Source organism: Ornithodoros turicata, chromosome 4 (genome assembly GCF_037126465.1).
Source record: "Ornithodoros turicata isolate Travis chromosome 4, ASM3712646v1, whole genome shotgun sequence".
NCBI lineage: Eukaryota > Metazoa > Arthropoda > Arachnida > Ixodida > Argasidae > Ornithodoros > Ornithodoros turicata.
In genome coordinates, this window is record NC_088204.1 from 44400719 (window position 1) to 44414521 (window position 13803).

Sequence of the window (13803 nt, forward strand, 5' to 3'; positions counted from 1 at the left end):
CTGAAGGCGCGAAGCTGCTTTGAATAATAAGAGGAATGATGACGAAGAACACGAGTTGAAACAAAGTAAAACAAAACATTAGACCACCCAGTCTTTTACGATAATTTGTGCAAACAAATCGAGCAACAAAGGGGGCATCTTCCAAATAGCACAGTCGCACTTCACAACGCACTTCCTTTGTTGTCAGATTGCCAACACGTAAACATAACTGCAACTGACGTAAATATAACTGGAACGCCAAGGAACCACCAGACACTTTCCATTGGTGACGGCTATACAACCAATACACGTCGCGGTGAATCGCTAGAGGCCCACGTAATTCGTCAGCAAAACTCTCAAAGCCACGGAGGTACTTGAGTTCCTTGTTGTGAACGGCCGCAGAGCAGAGGACGAATACATTCGATGAAAAAGTACAGCTCACATGTCATACTTGCCAGCTCAACTGTAGCAAACGATTCACACGCAAAAAGCTGTTCATTATAGCGTGCTATCCGAACGCCTCCAACAAAGAAAACGTAATGCTTCAACTTCAACCCTCAGACGCGATCAGAGACCTTGTGACCTTCTATGTGCGACTGGACGGCGCCAGCTACAGCGGGCTCGCAGCATTACTTGCCATTGCGCAACACCGGTGACGTAACGGCGAACAGAAGTGCGGTCCGTACAGGGCATGGAGGAAGGAAACACAAGGAGCAGCCCCTCCGACAGTTTTCTATCCGGACGAGCGTAGCCGGCCTCGCATTGCATTCTGGGATGCTCCTGTCTACCACGTGACCGCTCACGTGACCCTCCAGACAGCATGGCTCCAGCAAAGCAGACGACGCGAGCTGTAGTTGCGTTGCAGTTCAGATGGCAGTATTACATTGAACACGTGCTTGCACTTTATTTCTGTGTGTTCGAATGTTTACTGTTCTATTAGAAGACCAGTCACAGTGCGCAGAACACAAAAGGAGTACGCTGGATCGGAAACATCACGTGTGGCAACGGTTACTTCCAACGTATGTACTTTTCTTGACTAAGTGGTAAAGAATGCCGTTCCATTAATCAGATTTGGGCAACAAAAGAAGATATGAAATGAATCTGCGGCAGAGTTTGAGGTCCCAAATGAACAATTCAAGATGACTCGAAGACACACGGGCAACTAAAGCGAGTTACCGTTTACTTACGAACAAAACGCGTTCCCGTGACAGAGCTGATTTCAGTTCAACGAGAGCCGTAGCCGGGACAGGAACACATTACCATACGTCGTTTCTACGATGGTGCTCACATTTTCACAATAAATTACTTTCAAAAACCAAAATCATACGGAGAGCAGCGCGAGAAATAAAGCCTTGCAAAACCGAAACTTTAGAGAGGATCACGTGGTGGACAGGAAGCAATGGCGATTTTGACTCGAGCGACCGCTAGAGGGTGGCTACGCTAGTCTTGAGGGAAGAGCCGCTCCTTGTGTTTCCTTCCTCCATGGTACAGGGTGCGTTCCACAACCAGGGGGATGAACGTGTAGTATATTTCTATTGTCGGGAAAAACTCACGTGACCTCTAGCGTTGGGCCAATCGTTGGACGATGGTTGAGTAGCTTTTTTGCTTTGCTTTTTTCTGTCTCCCTGGGTGACCTGTGACGCTGGCGGTGCTTTCCCTTTCCCTCTCTCATCTGTTGTCTATCCTCTCCCCCGCTTTGGCGGTTCTGGGTGGTTGTGGATTTTCGTTCGCGTCGAGTGAAATAAATAACAAAATGCGGAAGCGTTGGACGTTTCTGCTACACAAACTCCTTTATTTTTCGAGATTGATATTTCTAAATCACAAACTGCAGTCTGCTGTAGTTGTGCAAAACACGAACGTGATTGTTTCTGAAGGTCGAATGACATGCCGAAGCAACTTTGCATTCACTGATAGCTGATGTCTCACGTGGAATATTTCACAGTAGAACAACAGCGTATTGGCTGCACAGGCACACACATTCAGAGATCCGCCATGACAGAGAACATGTCCATATCCCTTTGCTGCTTGTGTAGGCGCCTGGTTGACCCGCCACAAAGGAACTTGTGCAGCTGCTATGCAGAAAGATGATCCTCCAACCACTCTGAGTGGCTTATCCATTCTACTGTATCCATGCAGATGCTATTCTGAAGCAGATATGGGTCGAGTGCTTATACCTGAACAAGAAAGATAGAGATCAGAAACGTGAAAACCAAAAATTCTACCTGTCAAATTGCTGCGTATATGCCACAGGTGTGGCGCTATGCTATGCTAAGCGGCAGAATGGAATAGGAACTGACTTACCTATCATCGAGTGGGTAGCGGAAAAACTCAGTATTCGTCCTTCTTGAATCGTTGTCGCACCAAGCAATGTGAAGCAGACCTGCCTTCCACTTATCTACCACTGAATTGACTTGCAGAAGTATCCATGAGGCACCGAGCTTTTCACAGTCGGTATCGACAACATGTTAGTGCACTAAAAACCATCCAAAGCGGTACCGGCATAGATGCTTTGCTTGCGTCCCTGCTGCACCCAACAGATTTCGAAACTTTGCTGCGAGTTGCTCCGGCACCCGGCACCGCCGACACGGTGTCGCCGGCTTGAGCGCGCCAAGGAAAGTTCATAATTTCAAACCAACCAATGAGCGCTCGCATACCGGGGGAGCGGCCTCAGGAGCCAATGGGCTCGTGACGGTTGAGAACTCGCGCTTCGACGTAAAAATTCTGACGTTTCATGACGTTTGATGACGTGAAAAGCTCGCAGCGCCTCACTTTAGTCCGCAAGTGAACTCGCGAGTTTCATCCCCTTGCCACAACAACCCTCGAGTAGGAGTTGGTCACGTGACAGAGTTGTACCACGTGACCGCCGTGGGAGTAGGGTAACCCTCGGGTAGGTTGTGGAACGGGCGCGAGTACGATTCTCAACATGGCGACAGCAGACGACATTGACATTCGGGCCCCGCGTCTTAAGAACCGCTGTCCGCTGCTTCGCTTTAGTGTGACGCTGTTGACTTCGGTATGGGGACATCTGCGTTGGTTCGTAAAGCATTCACGCCACGAATTAGGGGTATTTGCCGCACGTTCCGAGAAAGCGTAGCGCTGTTATCGTCCGCAGCTAGCTCTGAAACACACAGAAACAGGTTTCGGCCTTCACATACAACGGTCTGATGTGCGTTTTATGTATGGTTCCGTTCATGTTGCTCTGAAGAAAACATCAGGTCGCAAAATTCACACTGGAACTTTCCTGGGTCCGCTATGATGCTGCCGAGAGGAGCAGCAGTAAAAGCAGACGATCGTAGATTTCAATGCAGACGACAGCTCTGACCGTCACTACTCTTATCTACTCCCGTCTGATAGGGAGTAGAGCGAGTCGACCTCGGGTAGCTACTCTCGAGTAGGCAACCCGCTTTTGGAACGGGGGTCGCGACGTCATCGAGTAGGTTTTGGAACGCGGAGAGTAGCTACTCCCTACTCTCGGGTCAACCCGGGTGAGTTCCGGAACGCAGCCACAGTTACACCATCGACGGGAGAATGTGCGCGGGAGAGGAGGAACACGGAAGAGATATTTCGAGCGCGCGCTCCTCACAGAGTGGAGCGATTTCGTCCGGAAAAATTTGTGGCATATTGGTTTCTCGGCAGGAAGAACAGTTTCCAGCGAAGAAAAGTATGGGGGTTTCGGGAAATTTCATAGTACCTTTAAGAAACGCGTTTTGTAACACGTTTCACATATTAAACGTTTTCTTAAAACACGTTTAAACGTGTTCTCTTAGATATACGCTCAACAGCACGTATACGTATTTAAACGTTTTCCCATGGTACGTTTAAACGTTTTCGTTCGCATAAACGTCCAGCGGCACGTATACATATATAAACGTTTTCTTTAGGAGACGTTTAATCATTTTCTTTCCTCCTCTAAACACTACAGCTTACTTTCTTTGAAAGACAGTGCAGGGTATCGTTAAAGTGGCATGTTACTGTGTCCCGCTCAATTGTGACCGTCTTGTGTTTAATAAAGAACAGTCACAGCGCAGGGCGCATTTTATTTATGTCCTGAGGCAACTCCCTTCCTTAGTCTCAGCCTAGCGGGTCAGGTAGTCGGTGGCGACGATTATGCAACGATTTCCGGAAGACGAACGTGGGAAGGGCCCGAGTAGATCCATCCCAATCTGCTCGAACGGCGCCGACGGCGGTACGATTGGCTGAAGGTACCCAGAGGGTCGTACCGTCGGCATTTTCGTCGTTGGCATTCCCGGCACGTCCTTACGTAGTGGTGTACGGTCTTGGCCAGTTTTGGCCAGTAGTACTTTTCCCTTATACGGGCCAGTGTCCGGCTGTATCCCAAATGACCTGATGACGGTTCGTCGTGGCAGGATTCAAGAATCTCGGTGCGCATGTCCCCAGGCACAACGAGAAGCCACGTAGCGCCTTGTGGTGCGTGGTTTTCTTTGTAGAGAACATCATTACGTAGGGAAAAACTTGGGAGTGATCTTCTGAAGATGGGAGGAACATTGTCGGCGCGGCCCTACAGATAGTCGACGAGTGTCTTCAATTCGGGGTCATTATACTGCTTGGTAGACATGGTAGTCGCGCTCATTAGACCGAGGAAGGCGTCGTCGACGTCGAGGCTGTTGTCCTGTCGCTGGAGTGGTGCTCGGGACAGGCAGTCGGCGTCGTTGTGTTTTCTTCCTGACTTGTAAGTGACGGTTACGTCATACTCCTGTAATCGGAGGCTCCATCTCGCTAGGCGTCCTGAGGGGTCCCTTAAACCAGCCAGCCAGCACAGAGAATGGTGGTCTGTTACCACCTTGAACGGCCGTCCGTACAGGTAGGGGCGCAACTTTGTGATGGCCCATATGAGTGCAAGGCACTCTTTTTCGGTTGTCGAATAGTTCTTCTCTGCCTTGGTTAGCGTTCTGCTTGCGTAAGCGATGACACGTTCGACGCCGTCTTGAAGTTGAACGAGCACGGCTCCTAGACCATCGTTGCTTGCGTCGGTGTGTATTTCTGTTTCGGCGTTTGGATCGAAGTGGGCAAGCACGGGTGCGGTCTGTAGACGCGTTTTCAATTCATCAAACGCCTGTTGCTGGGCTTCACTCCAGATAAACGTGGATCCGTCCTTCGTGAGGGTTTCAGGGGTGACGCAATTCTTGAAAAGTTCGGAATGAACCGTCGGTATAGTAGGCGCAAAGGCCAAGAAAGCTTCGAACGTCTTTCACATTAGAAGGAACACGGTAGCCGCCGTCTTCTCGGGGTCGGGTCGTACGCCGTCGCTGCTCACGAGATGGCCGAGAAATCTGAGTTCCTCGTAGCCGAATCGACACTTCTGAGGTTTCAACGTCAGCCCTGCAGTTCTGATAGCCTCGAGGACTTGCTTTAGCCGTTCAACATGTTCTTCGAATGTTCTTGCGAAGACGACAACATCATCGAGGTACACCAGGCAGGTTTGCCACTTCAACCCGGCGAGAACCGTATCCATAAAACGCTGGCACGTCGCTGGTGCTGTGCAAAGGCCGAAAGGCATAACCTTGAATTCGTAAAGTCCATCCGGAGTGACGAAGGCAGTCTTCTCACGGTCCCGTTCGTCGACTTCGATTTGCCAGTACCCCGTCTTGAGGTCCATGGAAGAGAAAAATTTTGCGTTTTGAAGGCGATCGAGCGTGTCGTCGATGCGCGGTAGCGGGTAGACATCCTTCTTCGTTATCTCATTGAGTTTCCGGTAGTCGACGCCAGTGATGGCCAGTAGTTAACTACATGTAGTTAAACTACTAGTTAAACTACCTGATTGTAGTTAAAAAGTAGTTATCAACTACTTGCAGAAATGTAGTGGCAACTACTAGTTAAACTACTACGTAGTTAAACGGACCGAAAAGTGAAAAATAACCCCCATATTTTTGCCCACTGTCGTGCACAACATCGTTGTTTGATAAGACACAGAAAGCATTACTTCTCAATTCGGCATATTTTTTACGTATAAATATTTTGAAGATTGCCGGAACATGGACTGTGCTGCCAGCGAACGGCGAAAAAGAGCAACTTGGGTTTCGGGTCCGGGGCTCCCAGGGATTGGTCAACCCTTACCACGTGAGAGTTAATTTTGTAGAGAACAAAGTTGACGCACATTATCTTACAGCTAAACGCCATTTTAAAAATGACGCTCACTTCCATAGCTTTTACGTTAAAGGGACTATCGCATCCGTCCCGGTTGATTCCGAAACTATAGCGCCGTTTTACTCGTCGTTCGTCGCCAACAATTACACAAAAAGTCCGACACGAAAAAGTGGAGTAGTTCCTGTGCAGTTTGATGGAAAACATAGCCGTAGCAGACGACGGACGTTGAGGGTTTTCTGGTATTCCCTCTCCGCAAACGTCACGCAGCCGCACCAGTCAGGGAGCGACTGTCGGGACGTCGTCTGCCTGGGAAACCGCGTAGAGCCTAGCTGTGATCATGTCGGACGTCGAAAGCGAAAGTTTTTCCTCGTCGCTGCTGGATGAATTCAGTGAGGACAGCTCGGACCAGGCCCCCACAGCTCCCCCTCTTCGCGGCTCTAAAAAAATGTTTGCACGTCATAAACACGTGGTATAACTCCGTCAGGCATCATAGTTGATACCCATTGGCCGAAGGACATTGCGCGCTCCGCTATTGGTTGGCAAAGTTTCAAAAGAGCATTCTTTCGCGGGCTGCCTGTCTGGCGGGCAGTTACGAGAAGAGAAGGGAGAGAAGTGGCAGCGGCGTCTCGCGTCTCGACGATGTCAATTGACACCACGGTATGATGGCATTGTTCAAAGAGAAGTCCCAGATTTGTTCGTGTGTCAAAGTGACTCAGCGCGTGTTGTGATGTTTCCCGACACAAGTATCCTACGTACGAACGGTCTCTCGAGTTCAGAACTAGAATGCAGTGGAGAGCTCACGCCTGAGGAACACTTGTGAGTGCCGTCGCATTTTCAAATGCAGTCACAACGGAGATAGGATTCGGTGTCCGTGCGACAAGCATGGCCCGCTTCGTTGAAACCTTCGCACTGCAACCAACGAAAGGAGATGCTCACCGTGAAATCGCGTGCACTCGTGTGAGCGTCGCTCACTTCTGGGAGTAGAGTGTGTGTGTGTTTTTCGAGTTCGAACTTGGTCAACGAACGCAACGATTTGGACTCTGTAGGCACGGTGAATATTTGTGTCAGACTATTGAATCAGTACGATCTCTCAAATAAATGTGTATTTTGTCGAAAATTTGCCTAGTTGTTCTGGAATACGAAATAACAAGCGTCGGGCATGAGAACCAGTAAAAGTAAAAGCCGATGGTAGCCAGTACTGGCCAGTACCGGGCCGAAAGGCGAGCCAAACTGAGAGACTCCTGATTGGCCGAAAGGTAGGCATCATAGTTCATTTTCATTGGTTGCATGTCCAGTGTTGCCTGAATTATCTCAAACTATGGGCTCTACGGGGAGCTGTGGGAGCCTGGCTCGGACGACGTGGTGTCAGACGATGATCCGTATTCAACGGACCCACTTCCGCTTCATCCTCCGATCAACAGGGATGCAGTTGTTCGCGAAGTCGCGCAAAACGATGACTTTCGGTAAGTCAGATTATCACATTGTACGCATCGCACCCACTGCAATTGCGCTATCAACCGATTGTTGGACTGGTACTTCAAAAACGACAGGTGTCTGTGCGGCGTCTGCAGTCCGGAGCAACCAGACGAATACTTGTGCTGCACCTCAGTGAGCCAGGTTGCAGCTCTGTGTGACAGTGCTGGCGTGCGGTGCATCACCGAGCACCGTCTGTTCCACGACTTCTGTCTGCGGAGAGAAATGCTGGCGGTGAATGCACGCCAGTACTGCCGCTACGACTATCGGCTGCGGCTGTTGGATCCGACAGACAACAGGTATGTCGTTTCCTAGGGCGGGTACGGTAATAGTCCCTTACAGCAACCACAGCTGTATTTTAACCGATATGTAGGAGTTTCATCTTTTAATGCAACCTTTTAATGCAATGTTCTATAGATATGTTGGAATATACTAGGATATTTGCAGTTGTCTTTTGGTCACCTCTTAGGTATGCGAGTTGGTCATCCTTTTTTGCTGCAGTATCGCTGAAATTGACTGGCCTTATATCTTTACATAGGTGTCTGAGGTTCACAGCCTACTCTATATTTGCCAGTTGGGTCTGGGGCTACCTCGGACCTAGAAATAGGCGACAAATTCCAGGCTGCGCTGTGCGAGCGATTCGAAGAGAGCACCCGTCGCCTTCATACCAAGGGTTTCTTTCTTAAGAATGGTATGTTTTCAGCATACATATATTATATGCATCTGCTGGCTGATTCCCTTTTCATGGTTATACCTTCATATTAACAAGGCTGTATACGTCAGTGAACATAAAAGGAGTAGGCAAGCTAGAGGGTGTCGACCTGATATTATTGGCATGAGTGTACATTCCTGTACATTTATCACACTGTAAGGCTTCAAAGCCACATACCTCACTTCCTTTTTTTGAAACATCTAACTCATTAAGCTAATGCTCATAAAAAGATCATGTACCTTTTTTCAAATGTGATGAAAATCAAGAGCCACAAGCTGCTGTGTCGAAAGAAGTACATGCACCACACATACCGAAAAACCTCCCGGATAGCACGAATATAAATTATTTCGTGTTTTTCGTTTTAATATTTCTTTTGCATAACAAAATGCTACAGTGGTATTTAATATCCATGCACAGATGGTGATGATACTGTTGTTCGCAATTTCAGTAGATTCCAGGCTGCTGTCTTCTCGGAACTGCCCATGTGCTGGAATGAAAAAAAAAAGTTAACTTGGTTATAATAAAATATAGTTTTGCAATTCAGCATATCCATAAGACTTCTTTTAGTACAACAGGTACTGCTTAAAGGGGCTGCCGCATCCGTCCCAATTGATTGTGCCACTGCAGTGACATTTTTTTCTACGTTGTTCACTGACAATCATGTGGGCAAGAGTGGATGACGGATATTAGAGTATTGGAGCAAACGTCACACACACAAGGCTGATAGCGGCTGAGAGTGACAAATTCGTCTTCAGCTGTTTATGGAAGTGAATTTTGGCCAAGTTAACTGTTAAGCGACGACTAACGTACACACATGGATGCGATAGTCCCTTTAATGATTTTAGTTATGCAGTTATCAAAATGGGTTTGAGAATTAATATGCAATGTCATATGAGGTGGGTTGATCTACAAGCAACGCTTGTCTTTGCGTAAAGCATTGGTTGGCCCTGAAAAGGGCCGTTTGTGGTGTCATATGTCAAGATGGCCAGCTGTCCGTGGTCCTCAGCCGGTGTGGACATGGCCTACTTTCCCTTCTGGAACCTACATGTAAAATCCAGAATAGAGTTAAGTCATCAGGAGCAAGCAGGGTGGGTGCAACTTGGTAGAACCAATATTTTGCGTACCGTGTTTGGTGTTGTTCCACAGCTTGCCTAAGAGTTGGCTTCTCGCCATATGTTGCTGAACGAGCTGGCCGAGTTTCTGCAGCTGCTGACTGCGTTTGGTGTTCTTGAATGCGAGTCAGAACCTCTGCAATCAGTGTTGCCGCATAATCTGTTGATGGATAAGCATAGGTTGACAATGAATGTGTTAGGTGAACTTGAAGGACCCTGCTTAATACTGGGTGTTTTTATGAAAAAGCTATGGGAGCAGCACAGACATCACTTTTTCAATTGAGTTATACTGCAAGGCGGACATCATTTGGAAGGGGGTATATGTGACCTTTGAGCAAAAGCAAGCAGAACAGGAGAAAATCCACATTGAAAGCCATTCTATCTTTTAAAAATCCTTAAAAGCATGCCGTGAAATATCTATTGCTGAATTTTGGTATGCAGATGATGACAGACTGAAAAAGTGCTCCTCAAGAGCCATCTACGGCAACAGAAGTGGTTTATTTAGCCAGTAGATCAGCACCTACTTTGATGATTTCCCTTACTTCAAATTATGTTGAGCTCTTGCATGAAGTGAGCGCTGTGCTTCCTGCATTCCCCGCCAGCGTGGTTTCAGCTCATTTTCATATCAATATTCAAGGATGGATATTTTAAGGCACATGTGTATTTTAGGATTTGTTAGACCTGAAATAGCTCTAAACAAGGATACCCTCATTCCGCTTGCTTTTGTCTGGAATCACCTAATTAAATTTTTTAAAGTAATCAGGCAAAAATGAGATCTATATATGCTGCTCTCATAGCTTTTCAATAAAAAAATTCTGCAAAGGATAAAACACTCTATAACTAGTGCTATCTTCAAACTAGCCACAATAACTACATCCATGTATTGACACAGAACATGATGCACGCAGTGGTGAAAATATACCATAGGTAGCATTTTCTTTGAGGGGTACGGCCACCCACGTCTTTTTCAGCTTGGATGGCTTCAGTCGGAACTGCTTGGAGCCCTCTCTTTCCACTTGCACACGGTCAGCATTCTCGTTGTAATGGAGTATTGCCAACTGTGTCCTAAAACCCAGTTTTGTAATGTAGATGGTACAAGTTCTGTATGTGTGACATGATTTTATGAAGGTTTAATACCTGGCCACCATCCCCTCGTCAGAAAACGAATAGGATTTCGGAACGAAGTGGTTCAGGACACTGTGGTATGACTCCAGGCCATATGTCTGTTGTTTTGTAGAAAGCATAGGGACATCCCTGAGCAGTGCGGGTGCTGTCAAGATGTCCTTGACCTTTGCGTACGTCTCACTATCTGTAATTGTAAATGACAAGCTTAATTCTAGCTCTGTCAACAAAGTTAACAAAACTACTACTCCATCTTGAGAAAGCGTGAGCGACCGACAACAGAAAAAAAAACAAAAAAAAAAACAGACACAACAAGCCACTTGTGTTGTGCTTGCTTTCCCTTGTCACTCACTGGTCAGGCTCCCTGACATTGGAGTTCATCCACCAGCTCGACCACTTATTATGTAAAATTACCTATAAGCTCGATGCTTGGAGATGCAACCACGACATAGCAAACGACAGAACTCGTGGGTGTAAGACAGGGATAAATCAACTTGTCCACTCTTTAGTATTTTTGTTGCTATGTCTACGTACTAGTACATGCCTGCCAAAGAAAATTTAGGACCATAGTGCTATTTATTGGGCCCTCTACAGGAGGGCAAGCAATGAAAAATCCATGTGTGTCAATGGGATGAACAGTCCAATAAGGCTTAAATTTTGATACAACGCGGAAATTAACTTCAGCTTCCACTCAAAAAACCTACCTCACGTGATTGTGTCAGCAGTGCTAATAAGCACTGTATATAATTTAAAAGAATGCATTCATAAACAGGCACACTCTTGAAAATGGTGTCCTAAGATTAACTGCACAGTGTGACTTATTAAAGTCATACTGTACAGTTAATCTTAGGACACCATTTTCAAGAGTGTGCTGGTTTAATGCCACAATCAGTCTCGTCGGGTCACTTCACCCTGCCTGTCATCACCATCGTTCAGCCACTGAGGTCCGAGTTGTGAGAACTGTATTTTTTAAGCACCAAAACCATTTACATGCAGTACTATATTTAAGAAAGGGTTAAGCAGTTTTCCTGAATTTTGTTCAGTTACAGCTAAAAATGACACTTCCCAAAACAATGATAACAGGGCATGCATGTAGAGTAGACACACGCATATATGTCACACATTTTGCATTTGTGTTACTCCAGAAAACCCAGATGCAATTACTTTACCAAATATTCATTTAAAGTTTTCTCAGAGATTTCTTGACTTATCGCCTGACTGCACCCATTGGTTTATCTATTTGTACTTACCTTCTTTGAGCCATTCTCGTGGTTCTGAAACTGGGCCATGATAACAAACTGGGTACAGTGGGTTGTCATGCTCATGGACATCGACAATGTGGTTCACTGCCGATACCCACTTCGCCAAAACAAAGGTCACCACTTTCCCCACTGTACTTTGGACACCAGTATATGTGTCGGATAAGGCTCTCTATCCAGAACTTCACAACGTGGTGCTTTGTGGAGCGGCTGAGAGACACAAGCTTTTTCTTGATCCCTGTTCAAAGTTACCACATGAGTTTTAATACCGAAAGCAACTTTCCATGCTTGTTGAGAGTGCTCACCTTTCGCAACGTGCCACACGTCAAAACGGTGTTTGATGTGTGGACACAATTCCCTTAACACAGACTTTATTGCAGTGTGGCGGTCAGTCACTATGGTGTCCACAACCATGTCATGTGCTTCAAGGTAGGCAAGGCAGTTCTTTAGACCATGTACCTCCATGGCATTGCTGCTTGAGACTTCTGTTGACTGTTACATAAAACACCAAGATCGACGTATTAGACATGTGATACCCATATACAGGGTAGTGTTGCCCCCTAGAGGTATGGTCATTTGACAACAGAAACAACAGAGCTATGTTTTGACGTGCTCAATTAGGCTGTGGAACTTCAACACTTGTAGGCCTGTACAGCGTCAACACTTCTTCCACTCTCTGAATAGCAGCAATTAGTCCTGAGCTCGTAGTGTTAAGGATTTTAGTACAACATTGTGAGTAAGCTCTGCCAGTTCCGCAATGACAAAATCTAATAAATTAGAACCACATTTTTTTTAGGGAGAAACTGGATTAAGGCTGAAAATTGGAAGCTTGAGGGTAAATATCGGGTATTACCCGAAAAAGTATGAATTGCATGATGCAATGTTTACGATACTGTTACAGAAAGATTTGGTATGAGATACCTTGACCAATTCAAAGTGGATGATCCTATTGGCAACTGTCTCAAGCAGTGTGTAAGTGCCATAGAGGGCTGTGTGGCCTGGCGAATCACATCTGCCATCTCCCGCAGGGGTCAGGGGCACTGGGCGGAGCCGGTCCAGTAGCTCAGCTTGTCTGCTCAGGAAGACCTACAACAGTTGTAGATAAGATAAGATCACATACTAAAAGGAACATTGGGTGAAAACATTCTGTGACTTTCGAGCTACCGCTAGGATATGTTACTTGTGTTCTTGAACGATAATAGGCACATACTTTATAAATGTACTCACATCATTCACGGCAGGAAAGAGGTGCTGTTTCTGTGTTCTGAAGTACTGCGACAAAGTCAGTGTTGGCACCTGCATCGTATGGAACATGTACAAAATGCCTTGGTTACATTAACACTAGAAAAGTGCCAGTATTTGTACCTTCATCATGGCAAACATACGAAATGCCTTGGTTATGTTCACGCCGGAAAACAGAATCGCACTACAGAGCAGAATGTTTCCGAGTGGCCTGTCTTCCACCCAAGGCTGGCTGGACCATGTACGCAGTTTCCCACAGCTGCAAGCTGTTGCTGCTCTCAGCCATGTGCCCCTTGTTGAGATGTCTGTTTCAGCATCGCTGCTGCCACAAGGACACTGTGACAGGAGCTCTCGCAGACTTGACTCCGCCACCAGGAAGAGACGTTCCTCTGGATTTAGCCTGAAAAGCAATCACATATTTCTATGTCTTAAAACACAGCATACTGGAGCATGCTGTACTTACGTTCGATGCACATGGGATTTAGAATGATGTCCCTCATGTTCCTTCTCATATTCGTCACTAGGAAAAAAATAGTTGCAATGTAAGAATTCCCACGGCTTTCAAGCGCAAAGCTTACTCTTCAGTCTCTGATCCCTCTGTTAATTCAGATGAGTGGACCGTCACGTCCTTCGGATCAGGCTGGCTACATCGAGAAAGAAAAGAAGTTATTCACCTTTGCGAAACGTATATGTGTAATACAATGCTGTGTGTGAAGTAGAAAGCCTTTGCTATTCAGTCTAGGAAGGCATCTATGTCTTGGAATGCACGGCCTATTCGTCAGGGCAGCACACTCTGCGG

General features: G+C 46.6%; 1 protein-coding gene and 1 long non-coding RNA gene across 2 annotated transcripts; both read right to left on the reverse strand.

Annotated features, from left to right (window-relative positions):
- Positions 1 to 9026: 9026 nt before the first annotated feature.
- LOC135393075 (uncharacterized) lies at positions 9027 to 11864 on the reverse strand. Its single transcript, XM_064623644.1, has 5 exons — positions 11754 to 11864; positions 10519 to 10690; positions 10304 to 10446; positions 9394 to 9541; positions 9027 to 9310 (listed from the first exon to the last, which is right to left on the reverse strand). The coding sequence occupies exons 2-5, from the start codon at positions 10623 to 10625 to the stop codon at positions 9292 to 9294; spliced, it is 417 nt and encodes a 138-aa protein (XP_064479714.1). The 5' UTR covers positions 10626 to 10690; positions 11754 to 11864; the 3' UTR covers positions 9027 to 9291.
- Positions 11865 to 11879: 15 nt separating this feature from the next.
- LOC135393076 (uncharacterized) lies at positions 11880 to 12773 on the reverse strand. The gene is made up of 3 exons (XR_010422431.1): positions 12684 to 12773; positions 12068 to 12254; positions 11880 to 12000 (listed from the first exon to the last, which is right to left on the reverse strand). It is a non-coding gene; the product is annotated as an uncharacterized LOC135393076 (long non-coding RNA).
- Positions 12774 to 13803: the final 1030 nt, after the last annotated feature.